At 29.8% G+C, this 14803-nt stretch overlaps 1 protein-coding gene and 1 pseudogene across 1 annotated transcript; both read right to left on the reverse strand.

Annotated features, from left to right (window-relative positions):
- Positions 1 to 3585: 3585 nt before the first annotated feature.
- LOC129322561 (uncharacterized) lies at positions 3586 to 6693 on the reverse strand (annotated as a pseudogene).
- Positions 6694 to 10052: 3359 nt separating this feature from the next.
- LOC129321182 (uncharacterized) lies at positions 10053 to 12574 on the reverse strand. Its single transcript, XM_054966864.1, has 3 exons — positions 12258 to 12574; positions 10782 to 11117; positions 10053 to 10644 (listed from the first exon to the last, which is right to left on the reverse strand). Exons 1-3 carry the CDS (start codon positions 12548 to 12550, stop codon positions 10104 to 10106), a joined length of 1170 nt encoding a protein of 389 aa, XP_054822839.1. The 5' UTR covers positions 12551 to 12574; the 3' UTR covers positions 10053 to 10103.
- Between the last annotated feature and the right edge of the window lie 2229 nt (positions 12575 to 14803).

Genomic DNA, 14803 nt, shown 5'->3' on the forward strand with positions numbered 1-14803 from the left:
GTAAAGTTAAGGAGCTCTGAATGACAAGTAGAAAGGCAAGGCATCTAGCAGGAAGGTGATAGTTAACAAACTGATCATTTAAGTCATTAGGTTGCTCTGATAAAGGTTGTTAAAAATGAACTATGATGGTTCTTTTGATCAGAATAATAAATGTGCAAGAGTGGGGGTTTGTGTAGAAGGGGAGATAGTGCTTCTTTGTGGAGGGTATTGCTAAGGCTATTGTGGCCAAGCATGCTCTAATGGCTAGGGTTGGCACGAAGGAGGCCATAATGTTCAGGAGTAGGTTTGCTGGTCAAAAAAATCTACTTTGAGATGGATTGTGAGATTTTATATGAAGTAATGGTGGAAGGCTCTTTATTGGGTTGTGATTGGCATTGTAGAGACCTATTTCAGGACCTTTTGATCATGAAATCTGAAATGTAGAATGTTTATTTTTCCTTGGTTATCAGGTTATGGAATAGAGCTATTTAATTTTTTTTAGTAGTTGGTGGTAAAAAAGAGGATTTTCCATGCTATCTGGTTGGAGTATGCTCCATCCTCTTTACTATAGATATTATGCATTGTGATGCTTTTGGACTTGATACTGATGAGTTTTGTTAATCTGTTTTTGATTTTTGTTGGGTTTGCTAAGCAAAGTATTGGTTGACTTTGTTGTGCTTTGTTTGTAGTTTTTCTTTCACTATTCTGGTCCTTTTTTGTGTTCAGATTTCTTTAGCTTTGTGGATTTTCTTGTATTCAGTTCTTTATAATGAAAGTATATTCAGGCAAAAAAAAGGCCTATTTGGGCCAGAGTATGACATATATTGTATTATTTTTATAATTATTTTTCAACTATACCCTTACTTTATTTATTATTTATTTTGAAAAAAAATTATGCAATGAAATTTTAATATCATTATTTAAATACGTATATAGAGTATTTAATGATGATATGATATTAAGTGTATATAATATAGAGATTATTTTGATTGGGAGGAGTTACTTAGAACTGTTTATGAGCCATTTAAAAATCTGAGAATGGGATGGAGAAGTGGGGTATATGTTACAAGGCAAGGGTAGAAGTTTTTTTTTTTTGGGGGGGGGGGAAGTGGTGGGGAATGGCCCCCTTGCAATACATGATGTAATCATGCTAAATTTCAATGTGATATCTCAATCTCAATGAAGCTTCAGTTTTGTCATTGAATTTGTGGGTGTATATATCGTTTGAAACTTGAAACATTTATATATATCTATTATGTACAGTCTGACTAATTATAAAAAAGACATATTCAATAGAATCTGCTGAGAAATATGATGAACAGTACATTGGTGTTCATGAAGAATATCCAAGCGGCAAACAAGAGCAATGCAATTTCTGTGTGGTGGAAAGTTACATACCGACCCTGTGGTGGAAAAGTTACATACAGACCCAATAATAGTAAAATATTTGGAGAATGACGCTTTACTATTAGAATAAATAGTCAATCGTAAGAAAGGTTTATAATTTAATAGACCTATGAATCTCAACTAAATAGACCTAAAATCTTTAATTCTAACCGAAACCTTTATAATTTATTACAAAATGGATATTAATTTTTCTAAACAAATTATTTAAATTAAAGAAGTTTATTTTAATATGAATAATTTAACTGAATATAATATGCTCATCTTCAATAGTTTTTTAATTCTATTCTTTTTAATATATTTGCAATCAAAACAAATAGATCTAGCCAAAGAAAAATAATGTCAAATAACTTTAAGGAGGATTTCAAAAATAATATGCATATTTGTAGCTTAATTTTAGAAAATTTATTACAATAAATAAAAAATCTTAAACAGATTCTTTTTTCTATATATATATATATATATATTAATTTGAATTTAAATAGATAGAATTTTCAAAAAAATATCCTCCACATACATGAACAAATGATTTTTAATAAAATATAATTTAGAATTGTATGAAAAATGTAAAATAATGATTTTCAGTGTATCTTAGGGTGGATGGAAATTTTAAATAGATAAATATTAATTTAAATTAAATATGATCAGATTTAAATTTTCAATGGGTAAAACAAACTTTATATACATCTAAAAATTAATAATCTATCCCATACCTAACTCCAAACCTGAATAATATATTTTATATATATTAAAAAATAATAAATCATTTTGAACCTAACCCTAAACTTGAATTCAGAGCATAGAATCACAAGAATGGCATCTCAAAGCATAGAACACTTTTTTTTCTAAATATTCAAATAGATATATATTAATGTAAATTTTAATCCTAATATATAGTGTGTGTGTGTGTACACATGGAATTATGAGCGCTATTTTTAGCTATAATAATTGGGAATATATTATGTCAAATTTCATATATAATACAAATCATATTTATAATTTTTGAAATTCATGAGGATAGATTTAAATAGTAAAACAAATATTTTTTTTAATTTAAAGAGATATATATTAATTTAAATTTGAATCCCAATATATATCTATACATAAATACACTAAAAATTATGAACCTAAAATTTTCCATATATTTAGGTTGGATAGAGTTATTAAATAGATAGATATTAATTTTAATTTAAATATAATCAGATTTGAATTTTAAATAGGTAAAATAGATTTTTATATACATCTAAAAGTTAATAATTCATTCCGCACCTAACTCCAAACCTAAATAATATATTTTATTTTTTTTAAAAAAACAATAAACATCCCAAACCTAATCCCTAACTTAACTTTAGAGCATAGAATAGCACGAAAGGCATCCTAAAGTACAGAATTACAGTAAACTAAAATCAAACACGTGACATTCTCTCATAACCTTAAAACCTATTTTTATACATATAATGATGATGGGATCAAATAGACTTTTAGAAATTGCTTTATAAATGAGACCAGAGGAAGTATGCGTATGTATATACATATGTGTCAGTTCGTGTGGAGTTAGAAAAATTATGTTCAAAGACATTAATACTAGAAAAGGATGTGGGTCACTTAATCCAAGAATCCATGTAGAGATTAGACTACTAGAATCTTATTTATGACATAACATATGCACCTTACAAGAGAAAAAGAAAGAGAAGAGAAGAGAAGAGAAGCAAAGATGAGAAACAGAGAAAGGTATTTGTAGCTTGGAAGACTGACACAAATTAGGAAATTGTATAATGGCAAATCATCAATCTTATTATAAGAGGATGATTGTGATATAATATTTCCCACTATCCTCGAAGATAAAATTTCTGGATTTGGACATCAAGATTAATTCTCAATTCTCGTCAAAACTCATTAAAAACCTAAATATATGAAATTAATACTATAATATATATATATGTATATGATTCCCAATCAAGGACGGATATTATAATCCAACACATACTAAACAGGGTCAAGTATAGTCTAGCTATAAGATGTTTCCATCATACTAAAATAAGAAAATGTGACGATAATTTTTTTAGACTTTCACATACATATCTTCATTAATTATTGTTTTCTCAAATGATCATAATATATAAAAGAGACTATATATTGGATATAATTTTATGACAAAATATCCAAGATGAACCTGCCAAATATATATGCTTCACGGCGATGTTGTAACTTAACAACTTCATACGAAATGCAAGTAGTAAACAGGAGATCATGTCATGGATTTTTTGCCCCAAAATTAAGCCAATTACATGTACACTTCACACTCAATATGTAATACATGAGAAAATGCAGAAAGTTTCACTCCCATTTGCATCTAACTTGGTGTGTGTGCTTGAAATCACAAGTGATCACCAAGCTCTCATCCTTTCTCCTCAAAACAAAACTCTCAACCAGCAAATAACATGAAAACTTCCTCCAAGTCCCACTACCTTCAAACTCTTCCACTCTTGTAAGTTTTTCAGTTCCATTATTTGTTCCGCCACCCATCCAAATCTTCTTGTTCCCATTTCATTCTCTCAATAATCGCCATGCTCAACCCTACAACCTCGTCTCTCCTACCATCAGAACATATAAACCAGACAAATCCAGACGCCACATCTCTTTCACCTCGAAAAGCGTCCCTTTTTCCGGCAATTTTCGCCGATTCTGTTTGAATGGAAACCTCCATTTGCACTCCTTTCTCTCCGCTGTTATCATTTTCTTTTGAAAAAATCCTAACCCATTTTTGCTCCAGTGTCATCTCGTAGAACGTTGTTGTCTTCCCTCTGTCCCTTACAAACATGAAAGGACAGTACCTGAAAGATGAAACTGATCTATCAAATGAACTAAGAATAATATATTCCAAGATCAAAAAGAAAAGTGAGCTCTTATATATAGCGTTTCCCCCTTTCCCTTGCATCACACACGAATGCATTGTTTGGAAGGTCGAAAAGTATTTTTTAAAAAAAAGAAAATGGAAATGCACCTGCCTCATTTTTATTTTTTTTGTAAGTACATATCTCATTTCTTCCCAAAAAAAGTATTTTCCATGCATGAAACATGCAGTAAAGAATTGACCCCATTGTTCAACTTACCATTTTCCAACAACGACTGGTTCAGAATGATCATGAGAGGATAGAAAATTGAAAAGAGGTAATTGAGAACGTAAGGAGGAATTAAGGCCTGAAGCTTCATGTAAAGTTTGGCGAGAAGTATCTACATCAATGTATGCCTTCCATTCATCCCTCAAGAACTTTGGAGCGATTCCATCTGGGGCCATAGACTTGGCTTGGAAGTGATCACGAACCTTCTGGGTTATCTCAAACTGTTGATATAGGTTGAAAGGATTCAAACCACTTGGTGGAACATCTTTAATGCAACCTCCTCCGCAGCAACTGATTATATCATCTTCTTTTGAGCTTGTGGCTGCGTTCCTGCAAATCATTACATTCATATATATATATATATATATTATATATATATAATTCTTAAGTCATGGACTACATTATGCCTCTTCCCATTTTTTTTTCCCATAAGGCATGTATTACTAGGGATGGTTGGTCCTTTTTACAAATTACCTGGTGAAATTTATTGTATTTTCACAATGTTATTAATAATTAATAAGTTTAAATATAGTTAAAGTAAGAAATCATTTTCATTTTGAGACAGATTAAGGGCCAGTTTGATTTGCTTCTGTTTCATGTTGAAAAAGCAAAATTTCAATTCCAGGATGCTGAAAGTTATTTAGATAAAATATTTTATAGGAAAGCACCATCCTAAAAACTAATTTAAACAGTGGCTGAAAATAAATTTGAAAAATGTAACTACTTGAAACTTTTGAAAAGTGAATTTAAAAAGTAGGATGTTATTTGAACATACTACCCCCAAGTTTAATCTCTTATTCTTTTATTTAAAAAATAGTTAATTCATTAAAATATAATTATCATTTCAATAATAATAATTAGGTATCAAATTTTTAGCATTATAAATTGAATAATAATCATGTTAATTTTTAGCATTAATGTATAATAAAAATTACAACTCTTTATTAATTTTCTAAAATTACAAATTAAAAAATTAAAAATAACTAGAGATTAAGTTTTTAGTATTGTAGATCAAAATTTATGTTATCTAAAATCTTATCACATTTTAAAAATATTTCAAATATATTACATTTATATAATAAAAATTACAAATCATTCTAAATCAATGTCATTTTTAATAATTGTACATTAAAAAGCACATTTCACTATCATAATTTAAACAATATTCAATGTATCAAATTAACTTTTGAAAAAAATATATCCAAATATAAATTTCGTTACAACAACTGATTTTACTAAAATGACTTTTGCTAAATGAACTTTCATTGAATGATTTTTGATAAACTGAAAATCAAACACACACTTAGTAGTTTAACATAAGAGGGATGAACAACACATATTGGTTAGCATGTATTTTATGAAAATTTGATGAAAGGCACAATTAATTAGAAATCCCCCCCCCCACCTCTCTCTACATCAGCATTTGTTAAGCCTTTGACCTCTGCACACACTATCAATCTTACCTTTACCACATGAATTAGCTTCATTTAGAAATTTCTCAAGAGACTTGAACTAATTTCAAAAATAAGCAAAACCTGCTTTCAATTGGACCAAACAGAGCACTAAATCTGCAGATTTAGAGAGAAACGATTCGTTACATACCCTCTAGTCCAGTAGTCTCTCCACATCACGTAGTAGCGATTGTCAGATAAAGGCTGATTCAAAATTGGAATGAAGAGGACTTTGCTGTTGTTTCTATCATCAGAGTTACTGCCAGTACGAATGTAGAAGTCCCACGAATACCGAAGTCATTACAGCCGTGAACGACGAAGTCCTTGTTTTGAAAGAAAGGCAAGCGCCTTATTCGGAAATTGGTTCGCAAACGCAAGAGAATTTCAGATTCTTCATCGGAGACCACAAGATAGCCAGAGTTTGGACCCTCTGGAGGTGGAAGAGACAAAGCAACTTCGTCCTTCAAGTATAGAGAAAGAGGCCTTGTCAGATACATGATAGAAATTGACCTCGATCTGAATCTCTGATATCTCCCAATTTATGACTCTTCGAATCTGCTTATATAGAGATCAATGAAAGCTTAAGGATTAGAAAGAAGAAGAATTGAGTTAAGAAGCTTTTGAATGAAAGCTTACTTGTACGTTGGGAGCAGACGAACTCGAGCAAGCCAAGCTAGAACGACTCGAGAATTTTCCCTTTTCTGATCATATAAGATGAAGGATTACAAAGCAAAAACAGAATAAGGAAGTCAAACATAACACGACTTGGAAATGGCATATTCTTAGCTTGTTTAGCAAGGATCAAAGGGAGGAATAAGATTGGGAAAACTTCTTTTAAACCCTTGACCACACTTAATGAAAGCAGGTCCCTGAAAATTCACTTAACACTAAGGTAATAAAGTGAAATTAAAGTGCGAAGTAAAATTATCACATTATCCTTCATCCCCTCTAACTCCACTGAAATTGCTTATTTTCCTAAATGAAGTTGTTGAGGCACAAATAACTTTTGTAGGCCAATGAATAATTTGATGTAGGAAAATAAACAACTCATTTTACTATAATTACAACACTTAAAATGAAATAAAAATTTAATAATCGCACAAGCAATTCATGTAAGTTAATAAACGACTTAATATAAATCAATGAACATCTTCGTGTAAAGAAATGAATAGCTTGTTTTACTATGATTAAAACAGTTGAAATAAAATCAAGTACAAACAACTTTTGTAGATCAATGAATCAATTTCATATAGGAAAATGAACAATTTCAGCAAAAAATCAGAGAAGATGAGGAGGGACAATAAGGTAATTTTACTTTGCATTTTAATTTAATTTTAATATCTCTAGTCTGAAGTGAATTTTCAAAATTTAAGGGGCCTTCTTTTTTATTAAGTGTGGTTAAAGAATCTAAAATGAGAATTTTCCAATAAGATTCTTGTATAAATGACCAAAAACCCAAATTTGGACGTTGAGAGATGAGGGATATTTTGATGATTTAAGTAAAGGAAAATTAATCATTTAGTCTCTATAGATTTAATTTATAATTCAATTCTTAAACTTTGACTTGAAATAACCAAATTTTTATAATTTTAACTTGATTGAAATTTAGTTCTCAACTTTGACTAAATATAATTCAATTCTTATAGTTTTAATCGTTTAATATATTAGTCTGTATAATTTAAAAATAAAATTATAAATGCTAAAGTTATTTCTTAAAAGTTATGGATTGACGTTTTAAATTGCTAAAATTATATTACAGGGACTAAGTTATGCTAAAGTAAAATTTAGGGATTAAGCTTCAATTGAGTTTGTCAACAAGATTAATTGCAGCAGCCAAGAAAATTAAAGAGACAATGAAATTCCTGTCATGGAAAAATTTTATACGCACACACAGTGTTGGAACCAGTAGATAGATTTAAAGTCTGAGTCGTGCCAAGGACACTGTCCTTAAGAGCTATTCCGCCACACTAGGTTGTTCATACGGCAGCTCTCCAATTAAACAAACTCATCCTGCAAAATAAGTAAGGCCACAGAACAACAAAGACTAATAGAATATACTTAGCAACACAATACAGAGGAGAAGCTTGAGAATTGAAGAGCTGAGCTCACCGCTACACTGCATTCTCGATCTGTATATAGGCACAATCATATAGAGATCCTTAAAGCAGCAATTAAGCACCAGTTTTATATGGAAATAATTACCCATAGAATCACTTTATGTTGATATTGTATAACATTGAGTGGTTGGGGAGTTATGACAATAAAACACTCATTAAACATTATTAAAATTTGATAAAATCTGAATAAAACTCCTCTTAGGCTATAACTTAACTTTTAAACACAATAAATTTGTGTTTTTTCTTGAAAAGCCCAAAATACAAATTAATTTAATAATTTTGCAAAACAAATTCGGTAAAAAGAATACAGTGCCTCTTCAACTCACACGTAAGGGTGCGCAAGTCAACTTCTCCTTTGAGTCCATTTATTAACCCATTTTCATTCCTTAGCATATATATACGCTAGGGGCTCTTCTCATGTGGGCAATGAGGGACTTTTCTTTTGACACATTTACATAATAATTACAACACACAGCCCCCCAAAATAGTAGAGAAATACAAGATTTGATGATAACATGATTAGAATGACAGTTAATTAGATATGTATAGTTCCAGCGTTAAAGTTTCCCCGAACTCTCTGAATGGTAGTCACACAAAAATCAAAGATGATATTGTAATATATATCTCTGACCAATTTATTTATTAATTATTATAACTTTGTTATACTTCCTCCATTTTAAATTATAAGATACTTTTAGATAAAATTTAACATATCAAAAAATCTTACTAAATATACTTAACAATCTTATCTTTTCGAAATAAAAATATAAACTTTCAAAAATACTCATCATTTAATACATTGAAAAGAGAAAGGATATAAATTAATTGCAGAGAAAGAAAGAATAATTATTAAATTAATGTATTTAATAAAATTTTAATCTATTAAAAATATCTTATATTTTAAAATAATTTTTTAAAAAAAATATTTTATAATTTAGAATGAAAAAAGTATTAGGTTGTTAATTTATTTTGGCAAAAAAAAAAAAGGGTTGCTGACTTTGAACTGTAGCCTCTACTTTATTCCAATTGACTTTCTTGATTGTTATTGTATGCGTGTTTGAAAATGTCAAGCATATGCAGTTTGCATTAATAAAACCTCATGGAAAATTCAAAGAAGTTTTCTCTCTCCAAAAACATGATTAAATTAAGTAAACTGTAGCAGTAAACTGTAGCATAAACTCTGTATAGTCACATCATTTCCATATCAAATTAAAATAGACTTTTGCTCTATCTGGAGATATTTATTTTGTCGATCGCGACATGATTGAAAATTATTTGAGACAAAATGATGAGGTGTGAACAATCGTGACAAGCTATATAATATAATTTATCTATATTAACTAAACTAATAAAATTTACCAAAAATTAAAAAAAATATTTTCAGTATAATATACTATCATTGTCCATAAAAATATTTAATTTACACAGCATATTCCTCTGTGTGTTGAAAAATTACCATTTCCTCGTCTAATAAAATTAAAAGACAAAAAAATCACAATATTTTCGTCCTTATATAACAAAAAATAAACAATCAATAAAACTTGGGCCAATGGATAAAAATGTTGTCAAACTTTATAAAATACAAACATGACCATATTTTTTTATTTTTTTTATAATGGTCAAAGTACATGAGCGATTAAAATTATATAAATGAAATAAATAAGAAAGAAAATCAGATCAACATGTGCCTATTCGAAGAGTTGGACAATAGTCCAAAAACTCCAACTATGGAGCTGGCCTCACATGATTGACTAAATTTTGATTATAACTAATATATGTAACGATATCTTTTTGGGAGAATTACATATAGATCCCAATAAGGAAACTAATTTCCTACAAGTCCCATCCATTTATAAATACTGAAGTTTAACATGTAAATATAAAAATTTGACTTATAAATGGATTGAAAAATAATTAGATAATTTTCTTGTTTGAGATATGATTGTAATTCTCCCTATCGTTTTTAGGGAAGCCAAAGATGAAAAAAATGTAAAATCTATATATGAAGATGAAGATCTTAATAATGCAGCTCAGTCCCACTTGCACCTAATTTGGTGGGCGTGCTTATAATCAAAAGTGATCACCAATCTTCCTTCCATAGTCTTCAACACAAAACTCTCCACAAGTATATAACATGAAAATTTTTTCCACGTGTCACTATTATTACCTCCAAACTCTTCCACTCTTCCTATCTTGTGATTCCCAGTAAGCCATCCAACTCTTTCTTGTTCCCATTTCATTCTCTCAACAATAGCCATGTTCAACCCTACTTTCTCTTCTTTCTTGCTATTATTACCATCATGATGACTAGCAAACCACATAAATCCGGTTTTGCTCACATCTTTGTCACTCCTTGAAGCATCCTTTGTTCCTGCAATTTGTGCAGCTTCTGTTTTAGCGACCTCCACTTCCACAACTACTTTCTTTTCTGTTGCGTTTCCATCGTTATTATTTTCCTTGGAAAATACCTTGTCCCATCTTTGCTCAAGTGTCATATCGTAGAACATTGATTTATTATTCTTGTTTTTTGATCTCGTTCCATGTTCTTTCACCATCATGGAAGGACAGTACCTGCAAGGAACAAAAAAAATCGATGCATCAAATGGTTAATTTGTCACAAAAATCTGCGCGCACATACATACATACATATATTATAGAATTGGATCTCATGCTTAATTAATATGAAAATGTTAAAATGTTTAGCTTACCATTTTCCAACAACAACTTGTTCAGAACAGTCAAGATAGGAGGAAAAATCTAAATCTGGTAATCGAGCACGCGAGGATGAGTTAAGTCCAGAAGCTTGTTGACTTAAATGGTGGTGAGGAATATTATTGCATAGCCTCCATTCGCCTCTGAGGAATATAGGAGGAAATCCATCTGAAGCAATAGACTTGGCTTCAAACCTATCACGAGGCTTCTTTATTATCTCAAATTGCTGATAAACATTCGAGGGATCTAAACCACTTGGTGTTGCATCTTGTATACAACTTCCCCAACAACATGTGATCTTATCGTCTTCCTTCGAGCTCGTTGCTGCTTCCCTGTACAAAAGCATCATCAACATAATCATGATATTCCTAATATAAAATCTAACAATAACAATAACTAGACAGGGATTAATTAGTGTAATGTATGTGGTAAGAAATCAAACAAACAAACATATAAGATGGAGTATGTATCCTCATAATTGCTAAATTACGCACTGGGCTAGTTAATTTAGATTTTCCTCTCTATCTTTTGGCCTAATTCGACCTTTAGTAAGGAGGCATAGTTTAAATACAATTAGATAGCGACCTAACCTATTTAATAATTCTCAGCAGACCCATGGTGGGATACATGATTAATTACATTGAAAATTTTTATTTTGTTAGAATGATCTTATAATTTATTTGAATATATAATATTTAGATTGCTATATCATCTTTTAAATTATTGTAGAATATTTGCATTCAATTATTTTGATTCCTATAATATTCTCATATTTAATTTTAGGATTATGTTAAGGTTTATAAATAGCACCTTAATTGATTTGCTTTGCACAAGCTTTTGAATGAATGAGAATTGTTGTTAGTTCGTTTCTCTTCTGAATTTCCCTTTTTCCTCTAATCTCTATTCTCTCTCTCCCTTCTTCAACCCACCTATTACATGTTTAATCGCTAACAAGACTCAATAGATTACGTGTTTCGCCCATCAACCATATCAATGATCACATGATACAATAAGACTTTAATATTTCAATACCACCAATTAAGACGTGTTAACAAATCTATAAATAATTAATGTGGCCCACACATGTATATTTCTACTCTCTCTATCCAAAATTATAAGATGCTTTTAAAAAAAACATATCAATAAATCTCATTAAATAAACTTAACAGTTTTATTTTTTAAAAAATAAAATATAAACTTATAAAAATACCCTTTATTCAATATATTGAAAAGAGATATGAAAATTAAATAGAGAAAGAAATGGTATTGGAATAAACTTATTTAATAAAATTTTAATCTTCTCAAAGTATTTTATATTTTAGAATGCTAAATTTTTCTCCAAAGTGTCTTGTAATTTGAGATACATGGAGTAACACATAAGCAAGCAGCAAATATATACACATAGACCCAACAGTTTAATTAACATTAGTTATAATATACATGAACAAAGAGAGGATTGATTCGGTTCATACCCTTCTTCCCAGCCTTGTGTGAAGACGACGTAGTAGCGATTGGCACTCAAGGGTTGATTCAGAACTGGAATGAACATGACTCTGTTGGTGGATTCATCTGTGCCAAAAACAGTCAAGTCTTTGTTCTGAGGGAAAGGAAGATTTCTTATTCTGTCGTCTCTTCGTATGCCGAAACCGCTCTCTGCTTCTTCGTCGGAGATCACCAGAATGCCTGAGTTTGGACCCTCTGGTGGTGGAAGAGATAGATCAGCTTGGTCCTTCAAGTACGCAGAAAGAGGCCTCGTCACATACATAATTGATATTTCTTTCTATTTCTGATTTCGTCTTTGTAGATTTCTCAGTTTTTAAATATCCATCTTGGAATTTATATTTAGAAGAGATCGTTATTGACGTGACGTCAAGTTATTGAAAAGTTGTTCACTGAACTTTAAGAAAAGTTTCAAATGATAATTATTAATATTAAAAGTTTTGACAATCTATCTTCACGTGCTGAAATTGTATGATTTTTAACATGATATGAACATTTTTTCTTGCATCATTCTCCTTGCCTTTGTATTAAAAAAAGTTGTTGGTCAAAAACAGTAATTGAAAAGTATAAATGGTCTAACTAACTAAAAAAGAATATGTTCAAGAAAGTGAAGCTGCGAGGAAAGATTCAAATATTTCTTTGGGTGTCTGTGAAAAGTCACATGTTTGGAATGTTGAAGTCAACACTTGTTTTCTCTTATTGATGTGAAAATTTAAGACAAAATAATTAAAGAAAATCAAGAAGGCGTTTGGACACAATCGAGAAGCAACGAGATATTAGATAAAAATTATATTCATTTTATAGACAGACTGATCGATTATAAAAAGGTATTATATTGTTGCTTAAAAAATAAAGATATATTAAATTACTAAATTGAATTTTATTTTTATTTCGGTAAAATTGAATAATTTTCTTACTTTTAATTTGATTCGCAGAAAATATGCACTTGTTTTGGAAGAGAACTGAAACTAGAAAGACCCTAACGTCAAACACATACTAAAATAAAATATAAATTAACATTCAGCTTACCTAATAGCAAGCTAAATCAATATGTGAAAAGAGAAGATTAATTTTAGTACTATTTAAAAGAAATTTTATTATTTTTTATATTTATATTCTTATTAAATGCATTTTTTATTTTTATTAAAAAATAGAGATAAAAATTTGTTAAATTTTAAAATAAATTTGTAAACTTTAATTTTTTTAAATTTGACGAAACGTATTAAAAATGATTTATAAATATAATAAGAAAACTTATTACCGAAAATTTCTGATAAACATCAATATATCATAATAATATTCAATATTCATCACCCATGCGGTCGAGGTGGTCAGAAAATTAGGATACGTGACTAGCGTTAATTCGTGGACAAAACAAGAATGTTAATTTGACACGAAACCAGAACCACATTGACTGGATTGTAGTTTCCTCAAGCCATCCAATAATAATCGTGTTTAGACCAAATATGAAATATGTCATTTCATTTAGGGAAATTACAAATAGATCCCAATTAAAGACTTATTTACAAGTAAATCTCAAAAATCTGCAAAAACACACTTAAGTCTCATGATAGTTGGTTATATGTAAAATGATACTAATATATATCCTTGAACTCACATCCCCTTTACTCATGTTGATTGGCATTTGACAAACCACTAGTGATCATTGACCGGTCAAAAAAAGTGTATAGTAGTATGTTGATTAAAAATCTTAATTTTTGAAAGTAATTAAAAATTTTAAATTGCCTTAAAAATTAAAATAAAAAAATCTAAGAATTAGGGTATTCGAACTAACTTGAATAAGCTCAAGAACCCAATAATATTTTATAATAGGGGAGAATTAATCCCAAGTCCTACTTAAGGATTTCAGTTGCTTTAAAGTAGTATTTAGATTGGTAGATTTGAATTTGAATTTTGAATATAAAATATTACATTTCAAACCCTCATATTTAAAATTCTTTGTTAAGAAAGTTTAAATAACAAAGGTTATTTCTATATATTAGGTAGTGTTTCGGGGATGCACATGGAAATTTTAAATAACAAGGGTTTATAAATGATTTCAAATTATAAACGAATTAAGATAAAATTTGGATTTGGATAACCATAAATAGGAGATTTGACTCAAATATAAATTTATATGTATTCAAGCATAGCATAAAGTCCAATGAAATGTACAAATTGCCACCAAGTTCCAAATCCCTCAATCATACATAAGTTTTTTTGTGCAATTAACAAATACTCACTTACATTATTTTATTTTTAAAAACATATAATTCATCCACCACTAGTCAGCAAAACTCCAACCATTGCCCTTGAAGACATGACTAGCTGCCACCGCCAGTTGTTGGAGAACCCACTAATGAACAACGATAGAGGTTAATTTTGGGAAGGGTATCTTGGGAGGATTAGAACCTAAGACCACATGGTTCTCAAAATGGATGCTAAACTAATGCACACCAAAATCAATAGACACCACAAGTGTACAGGTCACAAATGTAGCTAATGATAAGTCAAAGTC

The sequence above is a fragment of the Prosopis cineraria genome, unplaced genomic scaffold, assembly GCF_029017545.1.
Source record: "Prosopis cineraria cultivar Desert tree isolate PC_DT_omini unplaced genomic scaffold, ASM2901754v1 PC10, whole genome shotgun sequence".
NCBI lineage: Eukaryota > Viridiplantae > Streptophyta > Magnoliopsida > Fabales > Fabaceae > Prosopis > Prosopis cineraria.